This window comes from Mirounga angustirostris, unplaced genomic scaffold (assembly GCF_029215605.1).
Source record: "Mirounga angustirostris isolate CCGP_5_RB_7025 unplaced genomic scaffold, mMirAng1.0.hap1 SCAF_15, whole genome shotgun sequence".
In the NCBI taxonomy this organism is placed as follows: Eukaryota; Metazoa; Chordata; class Mammalia; order Carnivora; family Phocidae; genus Mirounga; species Mirounga angustirostris.
Window position 1 is genome coordinate 41,238,404 of NW_026991723.1, and position 26,700 is coordinate 41,265,103.

Sequence of the window (26,700 nt, forward strand, 5' to 3'; positions counted from 1 at the left end):
TTTTCGTTTTTAGTACAACTATGCCCTTACTGATTTCTGCCAACTGGATCTGTCCATTTCTGAGAAGGGCGTTGAAGTCATCAACTATGGTAGCAGAGCCATCTATTAGTTTTTGCCTCATGTACTCTGATGTTCTGTTGTTAGACTCATACACATTAGAACTGTCATGTCTTCCTGGAGAATTGATCCTTCTATCATTATGTAATACCCTTCTTTATCTCTGATAACTTTCCTTACTTTGAACTCTGTTCTGTCTGAAATTAATAGCTACTCCTGCTTTCTTTTCATTAGAGTTGGCATGGTATATTTTTCTCCACCCATTTACTTTTAATCTGTATGTGTCTTTATATTTAAAGTGCGTTTCTCATAGACAACAAGTAGTTGGATCATGTTTTTGACCCATGCTGACAATCTCTGTCTTAATTGATACATATAGACCACTGATACTCAAAGTGATTATTAATATGGCTGGATTAGCATCTACCATATTTATTACTGTTTTCTATTTTTTGCCCTTGTTCTTTGTTCCTATTTTGGTCTGCCTTCTGCCTTCTGTGATTTTAATTGAGTATTTTATATAATTTCATTTTCTCTCCTTCTTACATATCAGTTATATTGGTGGTTGCCCTAGAATTTGCAATATCCATTTATGACTAATTCAAGTCCATTTCCAAATACTCTCTGTACTATCTTCACAATAATTTTATAAATCTAAAACTGTTCCAAAATAAAGAGCTTATTTTTTTTAGTCCTAATCACAACTTTTTCTTTTTCACATAAACAAACATTCAACAATATAAACATTAAAATTTTTGGACAGCATAAAAATTTGTAACTAACATAAAGAAAAATAGCAATTAGGGAAAATACCTGAAGCAAATATAACAAAAGATTAAAGTTTTAAAGTTCATAAGTATGTAAGAGAGACAGTGAGAAAAAGTTAAGCATGTAAGACTAGAACTTATATAAAAGGAACTACAATGTGGTAAACAATGGTAATAAAGAAAAATTTTAAAAACTTAAGCAATTAGTTATTACTTGAGTAGCAAAACCGTTTCAAATAGCACCCAGTGGTGATGCTAAATTTTATTTTCTTTAAAGATTTGTTTACTTAATTGAGAGAGAAAGAGAAAGAAAGCAAGTGTGAGCAGGGGGAGGGAAAGAATCTCAAGTAGTCTCCTTGTTGAGCGTGGAGCCCGATGTGGGACTCGATCTCACAGCCCTGAGATCAAGATCTGAGTAGAAACTAAGAGTCAGACGCTCAATCAACTGAGCCACCCGGGCGCCCTGTGATTCTACATTTTAAACCACTTCACTTACACAGTATTGGTAACCACATAAACTGATAAAACTCTTTTGAAAGTGTTATAGACTGAATTGTGTCCCCCAGAATTCATGTGTTGAGGCCCTAACCTCCACTGTGATGGTGTTTGGAGATGAAGCCTTTGGGAGAAAATTAGGTTTAGATGACATCCTGAGAATGGGACTCCCATGATGGGATTAGTGCCTTTGTATGAAGATGCCTCTGTTTGTCTGTCTGTCTGTCATGTGAAGACCTAAGAGATGGCAGCCATCTACAAGTGGGATCGAAACCCCATCAGGCTCTGCACTCAGCACAGGGTCTGCTTTGGATTCTCTCTCCCTCTCCCTCTGCCCCTCCCACTCGGGCTCTCTCTAAAATAAATAAATAAATCTTTTTTTTTTTTTTTAAATATTGTATAAAGAGCAATAAAAATCTCCATCCCTTTTAATCCAGTAATCCTACATCCATGAAGTTAATCTTTGGAGATAATTAAAAAACATGACAAAGCTATATACATGAAAATACTCATTACTTAGTTTTAAGTTTTTAAACTGGTTAACAACCTAAATGTCTAACAAAGGAGAAATGGATAATTGTGGTGTTCCACTTGATCTAATAGGGTATCATGTAAAATCAGTACAAAAACTATGCAGACTTACAGGATATGCTTGTAATAAAATTAAGTGCACACCAAAAGTGAAATTCCACAATATGAGTTTACTCGTGTAAAAACACATGAACAAGATGTCATAGGGTTGGGTATAAACAAATAAAATTAAATTTGTTGGAAAACATTTCTTCTTTTTAGTTGAATTAAGGTTACAAGAAATAATACTCAAAAATATATTTGCTAGTAACGTTAGATAGATTCTTTCTTAAGCATTATCACATCCTAACTCTTGAATTACAGAACTGATTTCTTTTTGGCAGTAGTCACAACTCTCAAAGAGTAAGGAAGAAATATTTACACATTTTATATAAGAGAACCATCAATTTTTCTTTATTATATTTTATTATGTTACTACTTACATAGAGATGGTTTCCATTGCATCTTCAAAGATGTCCTAGAGGGGAACAAAAAATACAATGAGTTTCTCAAGAATTAAGAACTCCAAATGTAGACAAAATGAGTATGTACATAACTGCAGGAACGAGGGTTAGGGGACAATCTGGGTGGGATGCGGTAGATTCACTCAACTTTTACTAACGGGCTGTCTTCCAGAGAAATCAAGCAAATGAATTTTAGTGAGGTTTAATTTTTTTTAAATAATTAAGACAGATAAAACTAGCAATCACACTGGGCTAATTTGAAGAGTGTGATTTCCTTAATGGAATTATTTTTCACTTCTCGGTCTCATTCATCCAGATACAGAATAAAACAACAACTGGATTTGCCCAATTTAGTCTTCTCTTACTCCATGGCCAAGTTAGCATCCTCTAGGCCTTCCTTTCACATCCAGCTCCACTAACATCCTGGCTAGTCTTCCTGCCACCAACTTTGTCCCAGTTAATCTTTACCACAAAGGCAGCCCTTTCCTTCATGCCACTGGCCTGCCCATTCAAAAGCTACAGCAGGAAAAAACTCAAGTGTGCACACACACACACACACGCACACACACTCATATGCACTTACAAACACACACACCTCACACTGATACACACTAACACCCACTCAAACTCACAGTCACACACACACACTTGCAAATACACATCCACTCACAAACTTACCTACACACAAAGCTCCCTCATAGCTGCAAAAATCAAATGCACACTCTCATTCAGATATTTGGGACTCTCCATTACCTAGTCCAATCTTCAAAGCATCGTTCTCCCTACATCTGTGCCACCACCACCATACCCAAGCACAAGGAACTCACTGGTGTCTCCACTCCCACGCAACTTGACACCCTCCATCCGAGTTTTCACACAGCTGTATTCTTTTCTTTCTCTTCTTTTCATAAGCTGGTGCCATTTCACTGTCGTAGGCCTCTTTATGAGCTTTCCATTGCACTTAAAAAAAACCCGAACTCCTTCCCATGATCTACAGAGCCCTAGATGGCTCTACCACCCTCTGACCACCTCTCCACCGACCTGCACCCTGGCTCACCCCATTTCGTGTGCAAGTCTCTCTTTCTGTTCCTTGAACAAGCCAAATTCATTCCACACCTCTCTTCATCATGCTCTCCTTCCTAGAATGCTCTCCGCTCAACTCTTCCTGTGGCTGACTCATTCTCATCCTTCTATTTCCAACTCAGAAAGAGAATGTCTCTAATAACCTCAATTAGAATTACTAAGACTAGCAGCTTAAAGTTTCTCATCATCTGATTTATTTCATTTATAAAATTTATCAAAATCTGTAATCATCTTGTTTACTTACTCGGTTACAGTCTGTCTCCATCAGAGCAGATTCTTACTTATTACGTCTACAGAAAAATCACCAAGGCTTGGCAGAGTAGTTGGTCAATAAATACATGTTGCCTAATGAATGAGTAAATTAAGCTCAGGCTATCAAGGCACTGATTACATCATCTCATTTCCAGCTATGATGCAGAAATGAGGAAAGAGGGTTATAGAACTTTTCCCTTGTGTGACAATTGATACTAAACAATGTTTAGACTACATCCAGCTCTACATTTAGGCAGGAAAGAAAAAAAGTGTATAAACACTAAGAAGAAACAACACGGTAAAAAGTGGCAGAAGTTCAGACTTCAAGGGACTCCTGGGTGGCTCAGTCGGTTAAGTGTCTCTCTTCAGCTCAGGTCATGATCCCAGGGTCCTGGAATCAAGCCCCACGTCAGGCTTTCCGCTCAGTAGGAGCCTGCTTCTCCCTCTCCCTGCTACTCCCCCTGCTTGTATTCTCTCTCTTTCTGTGTCAAATAAATAAATAAAATCTTAAAAAAAAAAAAAAACTTAAAAAATGTTTTTTAATTAAAAAAAAAAAAGTTCAGACTTTAGGATCCCTGACCCATTAATCTACTACATTGGGAGGTAGGTATAGTCAAGGGCAATTCAATTTTAATCGCACTCTCCTGCAGCAAAAGCAGAAGCTCATAAACCAACTAGTAGAAGAGAAATGAGCTAGTCCTGAAGCAAAAGAACCTAAGCCAAGAGTAAAAAGATGCTTCTCTGGCCACTATTAAAAATGACCAATTGAGGGGCACCTCGGTGGCTCAGTCAGTTAAGCCTCTGCCTTTGGCTCAGGTCATGATCTGAGTCCTGGGATCATGCCCTGCATCGAACTTCCTGCTCGGCAGGGAGTCTGCTTCTCCCTCTCCCTCTGCTAACTACCCCCTGCTTGTGCTCTCTCTCTCTGTCTCTGTCTCAAATAAATAAATAAAATCTAAAAAAAAAAAAAAAAAAAAAGGAATGGAGAAAATCTACCAGAGTTCTAGGATATTATTCTAATAAACTAGAGATGAGAAAGAGAGGGACAGAGAGAGAGAGAGAGAGAGAGAGAGAACTTCATCTATGAAGGCCAGCCAAAAGGTGAAAAATGTTTTCCATTTAAAAAGAGGAAAGGTGGGGCACCTAGGTGGCTCCGTTGAGCATCTGGCTCTTGGCTTTGGCTCAGGTTGTGATCTCAAGGTCACAGGACCCAGCACAGCCCCAGGCTCCCATTCATTGAGGAGTCTGCTTGAGGTTCTTCCCCCTTCCCTCTCCTTTGCCCCCTCCCCTTGCTCACAGGCACTCTCCCTCTCTATATATAATAAATAAATAAAATTTTACATATATATAAAAAAAAGAAAGGTAAAGAGAAGAACTAAGATTGATCGAGCGCCTATCACGTGCCAGGAATTTTACAAAAGTTATCTCACTTGTTCCTCCCCATTCATAGCAAGTAAATCCAGGTAAATCATAGGTAATTACCTGACCCATACTACACAGCTGGTAAGGGAAGGAACTGGGATTCAATCTCAGATCTTCAACTCCCAGTTATTTTTTTTAATGACCAAACTATGCACAACCTGGAACTCAGGCAGCTGGGCAGGAGTGGTGGGGGGAGAGGGGGAGAGGAGGGAACAGTGTCTTCTCACGGTCATACCGCAGCATTGTTGAACAATTCCTCCCAGCAATTCTCTCATTCTCTAGGAGAATATCCTTGTGTTTGACTTGACTATTTACTATCTGATTAGAACACAGACACTGTGAGGTTACATGTTACCTTCTAGATTTCTGAATGGCAGGAAAACCTTAAAGACTACAGTTTTATTACCCTGTAGGGCATTACCCAGTTTTACGTATGACCTAGCAATCTTAATCTATCCTTGTTTTTTAAGCCTATAAATACCCAGTTCCTCAAATACTCTTTGAATCAGTTTACCATCTCACTGGTTTCCTCCATTGATGGGTCAAATAAAACTTTGACATGTTCACTTTGTATCTTTATGGGAATTATATTTGTAATTTGTGGAAATTATACATTAACAGCAACAACACACTCTCTCCCCTAGGTACCTGCAAATATGATGGTTTCCCAGATCTGTGTGAAAACTGATGTGGACTCTGCCGGGGGAAGAAACACCAGAAGTCAGAGATCTCTGCTCAGACCTCCCACAGCTTACACTCAGGGGCCAATGGCTTCCTTTTCCTTCTGTTTCTCTAGGTTTCGACACCCAGCTCAAATTCTATCCCTCTGCTGCCGCTGCCTAAGGAGCTCCCTTCCTCTGTGGATTCCCATCAAGACCCCTAGGTCTGGCATTAGATCCGACGGCTAGTCAACAGCCTCCCACCCAGCACTACGTACACCCACATATATCCTCCACAGAGCATAACTAGATTTCTCTACCTATGGCCTCTTTGCTTCTCCACGCACCACCAACTTCCCAGTGCTTCTCCACTGCTGGTTTTTATTTGCCCAGTGATCACCGCAAGCTGTCTCCCTTAAACTTCCCAGGCCTGGGTAGGCTCAACATGTGAACTCCAGTTGAAACACATACGATCAGAGAAGCATCCAGAGTCCTTCCAGTTGAAAGACAGTGAGAGAGGAAAGATCATGCCGCTGACAAATATGACATGCTCATAGGAAAGCCCCTGTGTTTAGTTTCTTCCTGGAAGGCTGCTGCATTTGCCTCCCCCGTTCCCACGCTGGGCCAACCCTGAGGAGCGACTACCCTCGGGCATAGTGTAACAAATGCTTATTTGAGCCACACTGGCTCCTAATCATGCATTGCCTCAAAATGGTACCTTCTTCCAGAGCCTATCTTGACTCCCTGGCTGGAGTCAAGGGCCATTGTACACCTTTTGAACCCACTTTATAACCCAGCATAGTATTTTGCACTTCACAGACTCAGCAAATAATTGTTGCTGACTGGCTGGCTGAGTACCCTTGTCTTTTTTTTTTTTTTTTTAACTAAAGCATGGGTTATTTATTTATTTATTTGACAGAGAGATAGAGAGCACAAGTAGGCAGACAGGCAGGCAGAGAGAGAGCGAGAAACAGACTCTCCACTGAGCAGGGAGCCCGACGTGGGGCTCGATCCCAGGACCCTGGGATCATGACCCGAGCCGAAGGCAGCCGCTTAACCGACTGAGCCACCCAGGTGCCCCCTGAGTACCCTTGTCTTAAGAGGAAAGGTCCTTACCTTGAGCGGTTTTAGTTTGCAATTTAGCAAATGGGCTAACGCTGTATGTGAAAGAGTCCCTGGAGGACCTTCTGGATGCAAGGCTGGCACTCCAGGGCCTGCTCCTGCTGGGTGGGGAGCCTGAAACCTCCCCCTGCCCCCAGATGGATAGAGGACCCTGGTTATGGGAAGAGACACAGAAGTGAGGAAGAGGGATGGGGGTGCTGCATTAACTATAAGGCTTTTTAAGCAATTTTCATCTTAATTTGTTACATCTGTCATATTCTGAGTGGCACAAATGCATGCAGGTGCATTTAAGTGACCCTAAGTTCTTAACAAATATCTAAGAATCTTAAGATACCACTGATGAAAAGGTTTACATTCTGTTACTCCCTAGTGGGGCATGGCGAAGAATAAAAATAACAAATATGCTATTACCAGTAGTAATTTAAATACTCTGTATTGAGGCACCTGGGTGGCTCAGTTGGTTAAGTGTCCGACTCTTGATTGTAGCTCAGGTCATGATCTCAGGGTCATGAGATCGAGGCCCACCTTGGCTCTGCACTGAGCGTGGAGACTGCTTGGGATTCTCTCTCTCCCTCTCTCTCTCCCTCTCCCTCTCCCTCTCTCTCTCTCTCTCCCTCTCCTCCACCCCCCACACAGGCACAAGCACGCTCTCTCATAAATGAATGAATGAATGAATGAATGAATGAATACTCTGTATTAACTTCCAAAGAGACCCAATGGATTTACAACTTTTCAAGCCTCTCCATCCGAATTTTATTTTGCAATATGAAAAGGACTATGTGGCAAATGTTACTCCAAGAAAAAGGAAGAAACATGATGAAAATTAAAGCTAGCTACCACAAATCCAAAAGGCTGAATCACTTCCCTAGGCCTCTTCCTTTCTCCCTTACCTCCTCCTCTTCTTCCTCCTCCTCCTCCTCTGCCTCCGTCTCCATTTTTCCCTCTCATATGGATGACTTCCTGGGTCTGGGAGCTGATGCTACCATGTTCTCACTGAACTGTTGTTCTTTAGGATGACAAGGTTTGATGGGGCTCTGTAGACACCTTCCTCTTCAGTGCAAGACCCCCACCCCATAGCCCCAGACCCTCCTCCCTGGAGCTTTCACCCAACATTCCATTCTATTGACCAATGAAGCTGTGTGTTTGGTACCATGGACTAAAAGAACCCTAGTGCTGCCAAGAACTCTGACAAGTCACGGATTCTACCCCTGGCTCTGGGGCACGTCTGGACCATTCCCAGGACATGAGACATGAAGAGGATGCCCAAACCTCTCCAGGGACGAGGGTGGGGATTAACAGCCATGGGTGTTGGGGTCCTAAGGACTGCAAACATTCCTCTGCATGACATTCAACCCTGGTGAACCAAGACATTCAAAATGGTTGCTGAACCACTATATTGTACACCTATATTGTGCACCTAATATAACACTGTATGTTAACTGTAATGGAATTAAAATAAAATGTAACTTAATTTTTAAAAAGGTGTTCAAAATGGGAAACCAGACTGACATCAGCTGTTATAGTTTATCACAGTGACATACCAGGAGGATCTTTCAGATATTAGATGTAAATCTTTTCACACATAAGAAGAAGGGGCACAGTCTCTCTCTCTGACTTTCATGAATAAATAAATAAATAAATAAATTTAAAAAAAAAAGAAGGGGCACATTGCTAGTTAAGAGAGAAATATATAAACTTACGTGACATCATTCCCCACTATAACATCAACAAAGTATTGATTTTTCTAAACCAGGGTTAATTCATTTAAAAGACATCTTTATTGTATGTCCATGAAGTGACTTTTATTTTTTTTAAGATTTTATTTATTTGAGAGAGAGACTGAGACAGAGAGAGAGAGCATGAGACAGGGGAGGGTCAGAGGGAGAAGCAGACTCCCTGCCTAGCAGGGAGACCAACGCGGGTCTCAATCCCGAGACTCCAGGATCATGACCTGAGCCGAAGGCAGTCGCTTAACCAACTGAGCCACCCAGGCGCCCCTCATGAAGTGACTTTCAGAAGACAGACTGGGCAAAGAACTTTTTAAAAAATATATGCACCTGGAGCTCACCTCTCCAGAGTCATTATGCTTACACCTGCCATCCATTTCTCTGTAATCTTTTTGTCAAGCTCAAGAAGGAGCCCATGGCCTTGTGGAGCATATAAACTCCCCACCTGCATCTGGAGGGTTACCACTAGCTGTGTCTTACATGCAACACTACATTTTTTTTATATTTCATATCGTATGAGGGAGCAGCAAGGCCCTGAAACCCACTGAAGCCAAGTATAGAGCCCAGCTTCAGCATCCCCATTACTGGGTAGGAAGGGTGCAAACACCACTCACACTCCTATTAGAGGATTAACATCAAAGCAAGTTGTCTGTGAAAACTTAACTGACCCACAGGGCTCTTAATCAAAGGGAAGGAAAGCAACTGAGGCCCATACACTAGACACACTCACATTCCGGGTTCCCACTTGGCCTTTGCAGTGAACAAACTGTGACCCTCCCAAGGTTTAAAAAGATCAGACTATGAACATAATTCTCAAACATAGCAGATAAAAAAGAAAAAAACATGATACTCCACCTTCTGAATCTGCCCAGAAGGCTTGTAAAACCTGATTTTGAGGGGATACACAAAGTAAAAAACTGGAGGTTTTCAAACATTATTCAAAAATAGAGCTTTTTAGGGGCACCTGGCTGGCTCAGTTGGAAGAGCATGCAAGTCTTGATCTCAGGGTCATAAGTTTGAGCCCCATGCTGGGTGTAGAGATTACTTAAATAAATAAACTTTTTTGTTTGTTTGTTTTTGTTTATTAAAGATTTTATTTATTTGACAGAGAGAGAGGTGAGAGAGAGGAAACACAAGCAGAGGGAGTGGGAGAGGGAGAAGCACACTTCCCGCTGAGCAGGGAGCCCGATGTGGGGCTCGATCCCGGGACCCTGGGACCATGACCTGAGCCGAAGGCAGACGCTTAACGACTGAGCCACCCAGGCGCCCCAATAAATAAACTTTTTTTTTAAATAGAGTTTTTTGGGGCGCCTGGGTGGCTCAGTTGGTTAAGCGACTGCCTTCGGCTCAGGTCATGATCCTGGAGTCCCGGGATGGAGTCCTGCATCGGGCTCCCTGCTCGGCAGGGAGTCTGCTTTTCCCTCTGACCCTCCCCCCTCTCATGTGCTCTCTCTCTCTCATTCTCTCTCTCAAATAAATAAATGAAATCTTTAAAAAAAAATAGAGTTTTTTTAAATTCCAATAATACAAACAGTAAGTCAGCTGCCAGAAGAAAAAAAATGTGCCTTAGAAGGTGGCTCAGTCGGTTAAGCGTCTGCCTTCAGCTCAGGTCATGATCCCAGAGTCCTGGGATCGAGCCCCATATCGGGCTCCTTGCTCAGCGGGGAGCCTGCTTCTCTCTCTGCCTGCCACTTCCCGCTGCTTGTGTGCTCTCTCTCTCTCTGACAAGTAAATAAATAAAATCTTTAAAAAAAAGTTTTTATTTTAAACACTCATCACTTGAGATTGAAAATAATTTCACACACTCTCGAAGTACAGCATTAATATAGTTCTCTAGTTCCTCTCATGCCAGAAAAGTACTTTAATATTACCCCACAAGTTCTAAGTTTCACATTTACCAAAAATCATAGATCTGATAGTGAAAATTGGGGATATAGAAAGGATTACTTTGAACACAAAAATAAATTGAGCACATATTTACTAAGCAACCATTACATGCTGGCAAGTGAGGTTTTATTCAATGATTAACTCAAGCATTAAAGTGGTTTAGGCCTGGAAGTTATATTTAGACCTGCCTGGGTCGGAATCTCAGCTCTATCCCTGACTCTGGAGGGTTCTCACCCTTATAATGCTCCACTTCCCCACCTATAGAATGGGGATTCCAACCACCTCCCTGGATTGTTGCAAGGATGCTAGTGAGATAATGCATGTCAACAGCTCTGACTCAAAACAGAATCAATAAATACAATGCCATAAGATACTAAGCGCTCAGAAATGGGATGAATCAGTGGACTCATAAAGACAGAACTGGGATCCCTCACTGGATTTCCTCCGTAACTCTTTCACACTAAAGATTCTGCATCCTCTTTTGGAAGAGAGACAAAAAAAAAACTGAATGGGGGAATATTTATAGCAAATAGGTGCTCAAAAATGTTAACTGCCTTTAATTCTCCCATCTTAAAATGCCTTCACCCACAAACTTTAATGTCAGTGCGTTACCCAGCATGATAAACATAACTTACGGGCACAGAGCCCAGGACCTCAGCTCACAGGGGAGCAAAGTGACCTTGACCAACAATGTAACTTTGGCCAATACACCCAACCTCTCAGGGTTCAAGCCTCCTCATGAGTAAGGCAGAGAGGATGGCACAGTTATCACCCCTTACTCAAAATCCTAAGTTCTCCGAACTAAACAGAAATCCCCCCCAATAAGGCAGCTGTTTGTCCATTACACATGCTAAAAGAAAATCCCTCAGGGAAGGCTGGCATTCAGAAGGACTGAATCTAGAAGGAATGCTGGGCTTTTCAGAGTTTGAGCCAAATCAGTGGTACTAACTTGATCCTCAAAAGCTACCTAGTGGGGGCACCTGGGTGGCTCAGATGGTTGAGCGTCTGCCTTCGGCTCGGGTCATGATCTCGGGGTCCTGGGATCGAGCCCCGCATCGGGCTCCCTGCCCAGCGGGGGACCTGCTTCTCCCCTTCCCTCTGCTTCTCCCCCTGCTCATATTAAAAAAAAAAAAAAAAAAAGCTACCTAGTGTGGGGTCACCTGGGTGGCTCAGTCAGTTAAGCACCTGCCTTAGGCTCAGGTTATGATCCCAGGGTCCTCAGATCGAGCCCGGTATCGGGCTCCCTGCTCCGTGGGAAGCCTGCTTCTCCCTCTCCCTCTGCCTGCCGCTCCCCCTGCTTGTGCTCTCTCGCTCTCTCTCTGTCGAACAAATAAATAAAATCTTAAAAAAAAAAAAAAAAAAAGAAGCTACTTAGTGTGTTAAGTATCAAGCAAAGCAGCTCACACAATGATTCTCTGGAATTGCCGAGAACTTCTACTCAAGCACAGAGAAACCACGAGAATTAAAAAGAAACCACCAGATGTCACTCTCACAACCACTGACTTGCAAGGCGTTGCTTTAGTTCCTAACACATAGATGAGCGTGGTACAAAAAAAAAGAAAAGAAAGGGAGAGAGAGAGAGAGAGGGAGAGAGAGAGAGAGAGAGAGAAAGAGAAAGAAAGAAAGAAAGAAAGAAAGAAAGAAAGAAAGAAAGAAAGAAAGAAAGAAAGAGAAAAAAGAAACTTAACTTTACAAAGGGGGAAAAGAATTTCTCTTTCTGCATTTCATTATAAATATGAAGCTGAGTTGCAGCTATGGCAGGGATTAAACTCTAGGGTAAGCATTTAAAAGAAAAATTGTGTATAGTCAAGGTTAACAATGAACAAATCCTGTAAATTACCATTATATAATAGAGTACACATGGCTTTGGATATAATCTCACAGAGGAATAGGTACATAACAAATGCAATATGTGCATAGTGATGTCTGGTGTGTAATTAAGAGTACATATGCAGGGCGCCTGGGTGGCTCAGTTGGTTAAGCGACTGCCTTCGGCTCAGGTCATGATCCTGGAGTCCCGGGATCGAGTCCCACATCAGGCTCCCTGCTCTGCAGGGAGTCTGCTTCTCCCTCTGACCCTCCCCCCTCTCATGTGCTCTCTCTCATTCTCTCTCTTAAATAAATAAAATCTTTAAAAAAAAAAAAGAGTACATATGCAGGGGCGCCTGGGTGGCTCAGTGGGCTGAGCATACGACTCTTGATTTCAGCTCATGATCTCAGACTGGTGAGATCAAGCCCCACCTCAGGCTCTGCACTCAGCAGGGAGTCTGCTTGAGATTCTCTCTCTCCCTCTTCCTCTGCCCCTCCAACCCCCCACCACACCCCTCACCAGTGTGCACATGCATGCGTGCTCTCTCTCTAAAATAAGTAAACTCCTTTTTTAAAAAAGAGGACATATGCAAAATGTTTTTTACAATTGTGTATTATTGAATTTGTTTAACATAAATGACTAAATTATTTTACTCACCTGCATATAGTCCTCAGCTACTATTTTTATGGTGGTAAAATGAACCTCGCCAACCACTTAACATGTCAGGCACTCCAGTCCTCTGGTGCCAACCCTACTTAATCTATTGTAAACAGAACAATATCTAGGATGTGCCATTTTTGCAAGGGAATAATTTTACACAAAACAAACAAACAGCAACAAACAGAACCAATAGGCTGAGTTTTAACATTTTAAACAATTTAATTTTGAAACTTTTGAAATTTTGAAATCACTAGTAGAGGTATTTTAAAATGAAAAGAAACACAGCTTATAGCCTCTTCCTATGAATAAATAATTACCAAGTCCATTGAACAACATCCAGACACTATACTGGACTCTTGGATGCTTTTTTCTAATTCACAATCATAAAAAGTGAGCTTTTCACCTCTACTATTACTACTACTACTATGTTCTCATAATAATAGTAACAGGTAACACCACTGAGTGCCAATCCTTAACATGTATTAACTCATTTAATCTTCATAGTGACCCTATTATTATTTCCAAATTAGAAACCAAGACTCAGAGATTTAATTAAAATATCCAATATCCCATAGCTGTGCCTCAGTTTCTCCACCTGTGCAACTGTTTTAATACCACTTAATTTATAGCATTGTGAGGTTTAACCGAGATAATGTACTTAATGCACCTAACACCGTGTTAGCACAGCAAATACTAATGAACAATTTTTTCTGTTATCATTGAAGTGTTCTTACAGGGGTGCCTGGGTGGCTCAGTCATTAAGCGGCTGCCTTCGGCTCAGGTCATGATCCCGGGGTCCTGGGATCGAGTCCCGCATCGGGCTCTCTGCTCAGCAGGGAGCCTGCTTCTCTCTCTCCCTCTGCTGCTCCCCTGCTTGTGTTCCCTCTCTCGCTGCCTCTCTCTGTGTCAAATAAATAAATAAAATCTTTTAATAAATAAATAGTGTTCCTACAGCTGAAAGTCTCCTGTGCAGCCTAAGGATGAGCAAAATGAAACCTCTTGCATCATCTTGCCGGACCCTCAAATTTTCCAGCCATTACAGAAAAATGGCAGAGTTAGCATTCCCTTTGGTAGCTCGCTCCAAAGTAATGCCTTAAAAATAGACCACCGATTTTCGTCACTTAACATGAGTGCTCAGAAGAGGCAGTTCCTGAAGAATACAGCTTCAAAGGAGACCTCAGATTGAGAAAACCCAAAGTTCAGGAGAGATAAGGAAGGAAGACTTGAGCTCAAGTGGGTTCCAATCCCAGTTTCACCAGTCACTAGCTCTGTGGCCTTGGGTGAGTTACTGTCCTTCGCTGTGCCTCAGTTTCCCATCTCAGTAGGTTGTCCAAGGATTAAAGGACATACTGAAAAGCACGTAGAACAAATACGGAGTACAAAACATTAGTTCTTGCCCTATTATTGTTGGGACTTGCACTCCTAAAGGCACCGTGAGTGGTACTCTGTGCTACCGCTTGGACAGCTGGGGAGTGGATAGGGCACAACACTTGGCACTAAAAATCCTGGTTCTACCTCCCTCCGGTTGATACGTCCTGGTGTTCCCAAATAGATCAGTCCACCACGCAAATCCATGCACCAAATCCACCCTGTTGCCTATTTTTGTAAATAAAGTTTTATGGGAACACTACCACACTCAATCATTTACATATCGTCTATGGCTGCTTTCCTTTTACAACTACACAGCTCAGTGGCTGCAAGTGAGGCCAAATGATCTCAAGCTGAAAATACGCTCTGGCCTTTTACCAAAAAAGTTCGCTTATACTTACACAAATGGGTAAAACATCAAATTTCCTTCCCTATTCCCCTGGATGTTTTGAGGACAGAGTAAGAAATAGATGTGAAAAAATCTATAAAATATAGGGATTATTTACCAAAAGCCCACAGCCTTCAAGCTTTAAATTCAAGAGGGAAATAATGCTCAGAACATGGGCTGTAGAGTCCCACCATCATCTCCATCATTTATTAACTATGCGTGTCCTTGCGGAAGTTACTTACGAGTCTCTGAGATTCATATTCATCATTGTAAAATGGGAACAGCAACAGTACCAAACTTGTGGGGTTGAAGAATTACACAAGATGTATGAAAGGTTTAGCTTGGTATCTGGTCTATAAGTACTCAATAATGTCACCTCTCGTTAAATTATTACTTTTGTTGTTAATACTGCAGAGAAAAGTTATGTGTCCAAATATTGGACCACTCAGACAGTACTTTGCCTCCCAGGGTATCTACCCTCATGAAAATTATAGGTACTAGCAAAGCAGAGATGCTGAAAACTGTAATCTGTGCTTTGGGGGCATTCTAAGGGAGAAAAGGCTAAGACTCCAACTTACTCATTTCTCTCAAGACTAAATTCTCCTTCAGGGCCTGGGTGGCTCAGTCGGTTAAGCATCTGCCTTCAGCTCAGGTCATGATCCCAGCATCCTAGGTCTGAGTCCCGAATGGGACTCCTTGCTCCGTGGGGAGCCTGCTTCTCCCTCTGCCTGCTGCTCCCCCTGCTTGTGCTCTCTTGCTCGCTCTATCTGACAAATAAATAAATAAAATCCTTTAAAAAAAGAAAGAAATTTTTAGCAAGAAGCTAAATGCCTACCTACACATTTGAATAATGTAGAGAAATAAATTTTATATTATAAGACATTAACTGTATCAATCCCATCATAAGTGAAACGCTGACATGTTGGTTTCTAACAAGAAGCAACTGAAGGGTGCCTGGGGTGCTCAGTTGGTTAAACATCTACCTTCAGTTCAGGTCATGATCCCAGGGTCCTGGGACCGAGTCCTGTATTGGGCTCCCTGCTCAGTGGGAAGTCTGCTTCTCCCTCTCCCTCCACCCCTCCCTCCTGCTCGTGCGCTCTCTCTCTCTCTCTCACATGCTCTCTCTCTCAAATAAATAAAATCTTTAAAAAAAGAGGAAGCAATTAAATATGGAAACTTACTCAAAACCAGAAGAAAGGAGAGGCTGCCAGAAGGAATTAGTAGAGTAGATCATATAATTAGTATTGAATATATTATACATCAAAAAAAATTTTAAGAATTTAAAATTCTAAACATGTAAAAGACAAAAACTAAAAATCTGGTAAAACTAATGCATTAAAGGGGCGCCTGGGTGGCTCAGTCGTTAAGCATCTGCCTTCGGCTCAGGTCATGATCCCAGGGTCCTGGGATCGAGCCCCGCATCGGGCTCCCTGCTCAGCAGGAAGCCTGTTTCTCCCTCTCCCACTCCCCCTGCTTGTGTTCCCTCTCTCGCTGTGTCTCTCTCTGTCAAATAAATAAAATCTTTAAAAAAAAAAAAAAAACTAATGCATTAAAAAAGAATTTGAAATACCTGCAAAGGGGTACCATGGAGCAGATGCATTTGGGGCTGAGGCAAATGTTCAAGATCTCAATTATAGCGGTGGTTAAATGGGTATACACAATTATGAAATTTAACTTGTACATTTAATATGGATGCATTTTAGTGCATGCAAATTATACCTCCATAAAGATGGTTTTTAAAAGAATTTGGAAAAAAGCTAATATAAAAAATTTTCATATGAAGTGTTAAAAATCTGGATGCTGATATCATAAGAAGGGTATCATAATAATGGTGTCAGTTCTGCAACACTCCATATGTGCCAGGCACTGTTCTAAACGCTTTTACATGTATTAACTCATTGGTTCTTCTGAACAACCCTCTGAAGTGGCTTAGTATTAACCTCCACTTTACAAATGATGAACATGGACACAGAGAGGTTAAATAACTTGCCCAAGGCCACAAAGCATCTAAGTGACAGATCTGGGATTTGAATTCAAAGTTCAACTTCAGAATCTGTGATTTTATTCACTGTCATTAAAACCTTTAACACTGGGGCGCCTCGGTGGCTCAGTCGTTAAGCATCTGCCTTCGGCTCGGGTCATGATCCCAGGGTCCTGGGATCGAGCCCCACAATGGGCTCCCTGCTCAGCAGGAAGCCTGCTTCTCCCTCTCCCACTCCCCCTGCTTGTGTTCCCTCTCTTGCTGTGTCTCTGTCAAATAAATAAATAAATAAATCTTTAAAAAAAAAAAAACCTTTAACACTGGGCACCTGGGTGGCTCAGTCGATTAAGCATCTGCCTTCGGCTCAGGTCATGATCTCTGGGTCCTGGGATCGAGCTCCATGCCAAACCCGCCCCCCCACCCTCCTAACCACCCCCACCCCGTGGGCTCCCCGCTCACGAGGAATCTGCTTCTCCCTCTGCCTCTTCCCCCCCACCTCGTGCTCTCTTCTCTTGCTCACTCTCTTGCGAATTAATAAATGAATAAATCCTTAAAAAAAAACCTTTAAAACTGCTTCTGACAAATTTTGTAAATTCAACAAACTGTGCCATTTGACAAAATGACCCTCACCAAACCCAACCAGAGCTATGGAGATACAAATTCTCCTCCCACCATGTATGTCACTTGCAGACTTAGGTACATGGTTATTTTGTTCTGTGTCTGAGTTCCAGGAGGCATAAACCAGAGCACCAAGAAAGCACAATGCCTACACATGGCAGCTGCACCAACACTACTACATGAAAGAATAAAGACACAAATGAGTGGATCCAGGAATGAACAAATGCATTTGGTTACACCTCGAGCATCACTGTAGATAGAAATTTTGTTCATCCGTATGTGTATATATATGTACACACCAGTTAAGTCAATGTAATAGCTATTCTTTTTTTTTTTAAGATTTTATTTATTTATTTGAGAGAGAACAAGCTAGAGACAGAGGGACAGGGAGAAGCAGACTCCCTGCTGAGCAGCAAGCCCGATGCAGGACTCGATCCCAGGACCCTGGGGATCATGACCCGAGCCAAAGGCAGATGCTTAACTGACTGAGCCACCCAGGCGCCCCTGGGCTATTCTGATTAATAAGGTACAAAACTGTTATTGAACACATCAAATCTCTGTCACTATGAGAATATGTAAAATATTTAGATGTTTATACACCAAGCATTATACTTTGCTTTTTAATATATTGTCTCATATAAACCAGATAGCATTGCTCTAAAAGAAGTGCAATTATCGTCTCAGAGCTAATAAATGGTTTATACACAGGCCTGACTCCATAGACTGGGCTCCTATTCATCATGCCAAGAAACCTGATAAGTAGTTCTAAAGGAAAACGGGATTTTCCTGGACAAATTAAAGCTGTGGAATTGGCACAGGAATATACATATATATGTTCCTGTGCCACATTATATATATATATAGAGAGAGAGAGAGAGAGAGAATAAAGAATGCAAACACAAATTCCTGTACATATAGGAATTTATTTTATGATTCAGTTACATTTTTCAATTGGAGAAATAAGAATAAATTCCTTAATAAATGATGCCAAGTTTATTGGTTTTCTGTTGGGACAAAAATAAAATTAAACCCACACACAAATTTTGATATAGATTAAATATATACACACACACACACGAGAGAGAGATAAATGTATGGAAAATATATTCTTTTTAAAAATTTTATTTATTTGACAAAGAGAGAGACAGGGAGAGAAGGAATACAAGCAGGGGGAGTGGGAGAGGGAGAAGCATGCCTTCCGCTCAGCAGGGAGCCCGATGCGGGGCTCGATCCCAGGACCCTGGGATCATGACCTGAGCCAGAGGCAGATGCTTAACAACTGAGCCATCCAGGTGCCCCGAGAATATTTTTTTATAATCTGGAAATAAGAACAATCTTTCTAAGACAAAAACCCAGAAACCATAATGAAGAGAGTGAAAGATTTGGCTACCTGAAATTTTTAAACTTCCAAAACAAGCATATGGCTAGGAGAAAATATTTAAGACTTACCAGACAAAAAATTACTATCCATAATAAATAAAGAACTCTTACAGAACAATAAGAAAGAGACAAACAACCAAAAAGCTCAATAAAGGGTGTGAAAATACAGTTCACTGAAGAAGAAATCCAACAGCCAATAAACTTAGAAATATGCACCTAAAAGGGGCCCCTGGGTGGCTCAGTCAACTGGTTAAGTGCCCGACTCTTGATCTCAGCTCAGATCTTGAGCTCAGGGTCCTAAGTTCAAGCCCCATGTTGGGCTCCATCCTGGGTGTGGAGTCTACTTAAAAAAAAAAAAAAATGCACCTAAAAAGTAGTAGCATTTTGTCCATATGACTGACAAAAATGTACAAGATTGATAATATCGACACTTGGCAGAGATGCTGGAAAGTGAACATATATCTTTGCTACAGTCTATTTAGAAGTCAGCCTTACAGTATCTATTTTAAAAATTAAATACATATACATTGACACAGCAATACTACTTCTAGGATTCTATGCTATTACAATATCTATACACATGCACAAGGGTCCATCTATTATGGAACATATTATATCGGGAAAAAATTAGAAAGTACCTAAATGATCTTGTATACAGAAATAGTAAATAAATAATGGTACAGTTACATTACCCAATTCCCTTCAGTCATTATATAAAGAATAAAGCAAACAGTGGAAATATCACTAAGATATATTAAATGAAAAGCCTAATCCCAGGAAAGGTGTATAGTATATACTTATAAAAACCCTAATGCTGATTTCTTCTGAGAAGGAGAAGGGAGGGAATGGTATTAGGAAAGATCACGTTTTGACTTCCGCATCATTTAGATCTTTTGTAACAAGAATGCTTTTATGCATTATTTGTATAATGTAAAAAAGAATGAACAATTAGAACAATATAAAAAAAGGTTAAAGTATTACTTCAAGATAAGCAGTTTCAACATACCTAGAAAAAAACTCCTGCACAGTAAAGTCACATGACATTTTAGCTGAATTTGTTTCATAACCCATTGCCTCCATGTCCAGGATAAATAAACAGCACTTTCAGTCCCTAGATAACTTTTTTTAAAACTCTTTATTTAGAAATAATTTTAAACTTAAAGAAGTTACCAGAATATGAATAGTCTGCTCAGGTCAAGATCCCAGGGTCCTGGGATTGAGCCCCACATCGGGCTCCCCTCTCCCTCTGCTGCTCCCCCTGCTTGTGCTCTCTCTCTCTGTGTCAAACGAATAAATAAAATCTTTTTTAAAAAATAAAAATAAAAGGATAAAGTTTCTCTGATGTTTCCCCACAATTAGATCCAGGTTAGGCTACTACAGAAGGGACACTGTGTCCTTGTCAGGTCATTTATATCCAGAGGCAAAGATGTTCGTTCATCTGCCATCACTGGTGATATTAATTTTGATCACCCAGCCAAGGTGTTTGATTTCTCCACCGCACAGTTACTATTTTGTCTGGCAATTAATGAGTTTGTGGTGAGACAGTGTAAGACCATGTAAATAGGGGCGCCTGGGTGGCTCAGTCAGTTGAGCATTCAACTCTTGGTTTTCAGTTCAGGTCATGATCTCTCAGGATTGTGAGATCAAGCCCTGGATTGGGCTCTGGGCTCAGGGGAGGAGACTGCCTGATATTCTCTTTCTCTCTCTGTCCCTCCCCCCACTCATGCTTGCGCTGGCTCTCTCTCTCTAAAATAAATCTTAAAAAAAAAAAAAAAAAAGACCAAAATATTCTAGAGAATATTTACGTAGTCTTTTTACCACGTAAAATCTATTTACCCCTAGATTCAGCACCTATGGTGACAGCTGCCTGACTCAATCTTTACTATGATGGCTACAGATTGATTTTCCAACTCCAGCACTCCCTCCTTGTACTGAAAGTGAAAGCCCTCCCATATCCCCCCATTTATCTATCTAGTTAGTTATCATTAATATGGGCTCATGGAGTCCTATTATTTAAAATGAACTGTACACATCACTGCCCTTAATTATTTTTGTGCTCAAATTGTCCCAAATTTGGCCTAGGCAACTTTTAAGCTTCTCACTCTTTATCCCCTCCAAGCATATTCTAATACTTAGAACTTGCTTATAATAAGAATTCTGTTTTGCTAAGGAATCTTACAAGGTTAGGGCACATCTAAATTTTAGCCATAATATTCAGTTATTTTTCTGATTCTCCTAATGACAACTGAGGTATATAGCCACTGACTTACACACCAATGTACATTACAAAATGGACTTTATTACAATGAGAATATTAAAGGTCTGCCTAATTTGCTGCCACCTGAAGCTGTTTCATTACCATTTCTTAGTTGTTTACTCATTGCTCCAAATACTTGGAGGGGAAGCTAAAGAACCTCGGCATTTACATCAGAATAATACACCTCTAAACTCTAAAGGTCTCTTTAAATCATTTTTTAATTAAGAGAGAGCTATCTATAGTGAAAACTGGCAAAAATGTGCAGCCAATCTGGAACCAAAAAACTGCCAAAATTAACAGGCTGATGGGGCGCCTGGGTGGCTCAGATGGTTAAGCGTCTGCCTTCGGCTCAGGTCATGATCCCAGGGTCCTGGGATCAAGTCCCTCATCGGGCTCCTGACTCAGCAGGGAGCCTGCTTCTCCCTCTCCCTCTGCCTCTCCCCCTGCTCATGCTCTCTCTCTCTGTCTCTGTCTCAAATGAATAAATTTTTTGTTTTAATCTTTAAAAAAAAAGAAAAATTAAGAGGCTGAGAAGCAGCTAGAGACAACAGAAGAAACCAATCGTAACAGAGTTTTGCCTGGGTCATAACAGACATTCGAGGAACCTCAATACACTTTACCAAAGAGGAGCTCCTGAGAGCCTTGTAGATTTGCAGCTACAAAGGAAGTGAACCGATTCTGGGTGAAAATTAAGCTGTACTAACTAAGATATACCTGTACAGGAGCCAGAAGGCTGAGGCCATTTTCCTGCCCCTTTCTGACCTTTTCTGCTGTCAAACACAAGTGAGGAAGCTGAGGTAGTTTATATACCTTTTTTTTTTAGTAGGCTCCACACCCAGTGCACAGCCCATTGCAGGGCTTGAACTCACGACCCTGAGATCAAGAGTCAGACACTCAACCAACTGAGCTATCCAGGCACCCTAGAAGCTGAGGTAGTTTCAAAAGCAATGCTCCAGCGTCCATTTTCCAGCTCCCTGTGTATAAAAAGCAGTGGCAATCAAAGCTTCTGGATTCTGGCTTCTTGATCCCTGAATGACAGCTACTTCAAAGTGCCATGAACATTTAGCTCTAGAATCGTCAGCCAAGGAGTATGAGCACCTCCCCTAGTGAGTCAGCTCTGGATGGGACTGAAGGTCATTCCTGGAGGCTCAGCCTAGAGCTGCTCCTTCAGCCCCTCTGCGCAGTTTATAAACACAAACTTCCCTTTTAAACTCATGTTACTTAAACGACCTACAGCAGTTTCTGCTTCCGGTGCTGAAACCTGATTGAGACAGATGACACAGAAGAAAATAAACAAGATAATACAGACCGTGATCATATCAAATAGGAAATACTCAGGATGAGTAACAGAGAAAGAGAAAGTCTGCTTTGAAGACAGAACCTCAGGAAAGCCGCACTTGGAACGTGATCTTTAAAGTGAGGATGGAAAGTAAGAAGGAGCCGGTCATGTGAAGGGCTGGTTGAAGCCTGCCAGGCTGGAGAAACATGCAAGAGCACCATGGTGGGAAAGAACAGGGCATGTTCAGGAGATCTACTGGAAGCTAGGGTGGGTAGAACAGCAGGTGAGCCAGAGGAAGGCAAAAGCCTGACCACACAGACCACAGGAAGGAGCATGCACTGTATTCTAAACATTCTAGAAAGTCACGGAAGTTTTAAGCAGGTTGGTAACACGTATTAATGTTTGTGAATGAGTATGAGGGCTGCAGAGTGGAGTGGGCTGCTGAAGGCAGAGGGAGCAGGCAGACCAGTTAGGATGCTGTCCAAGAAGGGAGGGCATGAGAAGACGGTGGTGTGGATGGAGAGAAGGAGCCAGCCTACAGTAAGGAGCCAGGTTCTGGAGCTAGATTTGACAGGACTAACTGATGACAGAAATGTGGAAGTAAAAGAAGGGGAAAGTGAGGGGAACAGAGATGGGGAATCGTGGATGAGGCAGAGGGAGGGCTGGTTTGGTTGGACAATGCCATTTTAAATTGTTCCCCCAGAGCCTTGTGTTTGCTCTTGAAATAATTACAGAAAGGACAACTGTCTCCACATTGCCACAATTGAAATGGAATGCTTTGTGGTCTTTAATAAAGGGACAGGAGTTCATTTAAGCATGTCACATGTCCCTGAGGGGAGCTTAATCGCCTGTCCCGTGAAAACTGCTTCCCCAGGCATGCAGACCCCAAGTGGGACTGGTCTTGTGTATATCTAAAGGGGGGACCCTTACTTAAATTCAAATGTAACCTCCTCCTCTGCAAACTACAAAGGGAGGTAAAAAACAGGTAAGCCTTTAGAAGAAGAAAATGATTCTTTCTAAGATAGTAGCTTTACTTTTTAAAATGCCAAATATAATTAGATACATTTTGATTTATGGAGCCTCATGTCTTAGTAAAGTCATCTCAACTATTTATGAAATTAGAGTAGATGTGCTTTAAGTTTGATGAAAAAGAATTCCATGGATCTCAATGTTTTCCATTTGGAAAAGCTGGAAGGAATACCACACACACACACACACACACACATACATGCTATTATTACTAAATTAGCAAACTGTTAGAAATGTGAACAGCTCAAGCTTCTAAGAGCATTAAGTGTATGAATAGATTATAGTCATCCTCATTTTGTGAACATTCCCTATCTGCCCCAACCAGACAGCATGTGCTATTTCGCGCAGCCCCACTGTGGGAGCAGGAAACTATGGCTCCAAGTGCCTGGCCCTTGGTTACCCGGCTTGAGCCACTTCTCCAAGGCCCCACCCAGCACCTCTGTGAGGTGGGCATTAGAATTCCCATTTGCTGATGAGAAACTGAAGCTCACAGAGGATCAGATTAAGTAACTTGCCCAAGGTCACACTGCCAGCCACGGGCAGAACCCTCTCGGGTGATATCTGCTAACCTGCAAGCCCACCTGTATTCTTTCCCCTCTCTCTCACATGCATTCCTTTTCTTTTTTTTTAAGATTTTATTTATTTATTTTTGAAAGAGAGAGAGGGCCCGAGCCGGCGGGGTGGGGGTGGGGGTTACAGAGGGAGAAGCAGACTCCCAACTGAGCAGGGAGCCCGATGCGGGACTCTATCCAGGACCCTGGGATCATGACCTGAGCCGAAGGCAGACACTTAACCGACTGAGCCACCCAGGCACCCTCTCACATGCATTCCTAAGAAGAGACACACAAATCTGAAATTCAGGGACACCTAAAAAGAGGCTGATTTCATTTGACTCTTTGTCCCACTTGAGACTTTAGCTATGGGGACAGTCCCTTTTATTCAACTGCTTAATGGCTTAGAAATGCAATCGCTTGTTTATTCCTCTAGCAGGAGTTAAACGTATTGCATAAATAGCTTCTGCCTTGGGGAATGAACTAGAAAATAAGGAAAAAACTTTATCCATGTACACTACACATCTGCTTTCCTGCAAACAGCACAAATTCTTCATTTGGACAGGGGTAATTCATGCAGCCCTCGAACCTCTCTTCTGATGATGTCACAGTGTAAGAGCCACGTCAAGTGCTGACCAAAATGTGCCCTGTTAGGGGCACCTGGGTGGCTCAGTTGGTTAAGCATCTGCCTTTGGCCCAGGTCATGATCCCAGAACCCTGGGATGGAGCCCTGAGCCCCATGTTGGGCTCCCTGCTCAGCGGGGAGTCTGCTTCTCCCTCTGCTTCTGCCCCTCTCCCCAGCTTGTTCTCTCTCCCTCAAATAAATAAATAAAATCTTTTAAAAAAATGCATCCTGTTCTCCAGTCCTGTCTTTTGATGCCTAACACTTTTGCATTATCCTTATCCTATATACTGGCATCTCATTTTTATTTCTGCCTGAGAAATTTTATCTACTTCTGGTGATTTTAAATTGTTCAATTATTTTAAATGTTAAAAGTGTATTGAGATAAGAGCAAATGGGTACGAGGAATCTTTATGGGGTGATAGAAATGTTCTTAAATTGGATTGGGGGGCAAAATGGATGAAGGGAGTCAAAAGGTACAAACTTCCAGTTAAAAAATAAGTAAGTCCTGGGGATGTGAGGTACACCATGGTGACTATGGCTAATAATAATATATTGCATATTGGAAAGTTGCTAAGAGAGTAGATCTTAAAGGTTCTCAACGCAAGGAAAAAAATGTCACTAATGTATGGTGACAGATGTTAACTAGGCTCATTGTGGCAATCATTCTACAATACGTACAAATTATCAAATCATTATGTTGTATACCTAAAATGAATATAAAGGTTTATGTTAATTATACCTCAATTTCAAAAAAACTCGATTGTGATGATTTGTGCATAATTCTATAAATCTAGTAACAATCACTGAATTGTACACTTAAAAGGAGTCAATTTTATGGTATGTATTTACACCTCAATAAAGCTGTTTTGTTTTTCAAGTGTACTGAAATCAGGCCAATAGACTGTGGAGGCAAATTCTCCTTCCTGGTTAAGATAAAAATACCACTCTGTTAGAAACCCCTGAAGGGAGTTCCTTTTCTGTTCTCCGCTGGAAAGAAGAACCACTCTCTCCCTTAGGAACAAGGGGACGGTTCTGTCCCATCCCTGGCAGCCAAGAATGCTACACAGTTATTGAACACCTGGAGGGGAGGGAAGGAGGGAATATCTAGAAAGGCTGGAGGAGGAGAGGTGCCCACAGGTCTTAACCAGTGAAGAGGAACTGGCCAGGTGAGGGACAGCATTTTAAAAGCGGGGACTGACCTTTTGGGAGCTGGGGAGCACACGGGATGGTTCAAGCACTTCAGCACTGTCAGTCTCGTTAGGAATGCAAGCTTCTGGGAGCCACCCCAGACCTACTGAATAGGACTGGTTCGGGGGCATGGGGGGGCCTCGGAATGTGCGTCTTAACAAGTCACTCGCTCCCTTAAGCTGGGGACCTATGCACACTAAAGTGTGAGAACCGTGAGCTAGGTCCTAGGGAAGGTCTTATATTATCATGCTAAGGTGTCTGCATAATACCTCAAAGGCAATGAGAAGCTGTGAACAGATTTTAAACAGGACTTGAACTTTAGGAAGAGCAGTCTGGCATGGCACATTGCCGTGGGGTTGATCAAGAACCCCAGAACCACCTCCAGGGCCAAGAGTGCTCGCATACACACTGTCACCTCCTTTACCTTTTAACTTCTTACACTAAGTAAGCGAACACAAGTCAGTCTCCTGTTAACATTGAGGTGCTACATGAGAAGGCTGCAAAGACTGGTACAACATTCTCCAATGTTAAAGGGGGGACCATCCTGCACAGCAAAATGTTTGGAAAAACCAAAGGTTATGTAACATTTATGTGTCGATGGGGAAATGCCATTTTCAAAATATAACTGATACTGCCAAATGCCTCCCTGACAAACATTAACACTGTTCTGCACCGAGCCCCTGTTGACCACTCTCCTTTGTGGTAAGTGGTTTCTGATCCCTCCTCAGGAGAGTGTGAAGACTACAAACTCACAGAATTGACCCGGCTGGAGTCTTGGGATTGACCTGAGAGCTAACTGCTTCTATCCTAAAGGGATCCACCTGCTGGACGGGAGTTGCGCTGGAGCCTGGAGGGGCCGACCTTCACACAGCCGGTTCCTTACCGTGCTCGGAAAACAATGTCAAGCATCTGCATGCGAGGTCTCCACCACAACAGAGCTAAGAGCCAACCTTTGCACCCCATAAGCTAAGCACTTTATAGGGCTTTAACCCCCACAATAGCCCACTGAAGTAGGTTATATTCTCTTCATTTTACAGATGAAACTGAAGCTTAATTTATCC

At 41.9% G+C, this 26,700-nt stretch overlaps 1 protein-coding gene across 2 annotated transcripts in view; it reads right to left on the minus strand.

Moving 5' to 3' along the window:
* Window positions 1-26,700, minus strand: part of TTC39B (tetratricopeptide repeat domain 39B) — a 126,688-nt gene that overhangs the window by 90,057 nt on the left and 9,931 nt on the right. For both annotated transcript variants that reach the window (XR_010407723.1, XM_064579476.1), the window contains exon 2: window positions 2,333-2,367. Coding sequence is in view for 1 of the 2 variants with exons in the window: in XM_064579476.1 (XP_064435546.1) it covers window positions 2,333-2,367 (35 nt within the window). In the remaining variant the exon portion in view is untranslated. The remainder of the gene's footprint in view (window positions 1-2,332; window positions 2,368-26,700) is intronic.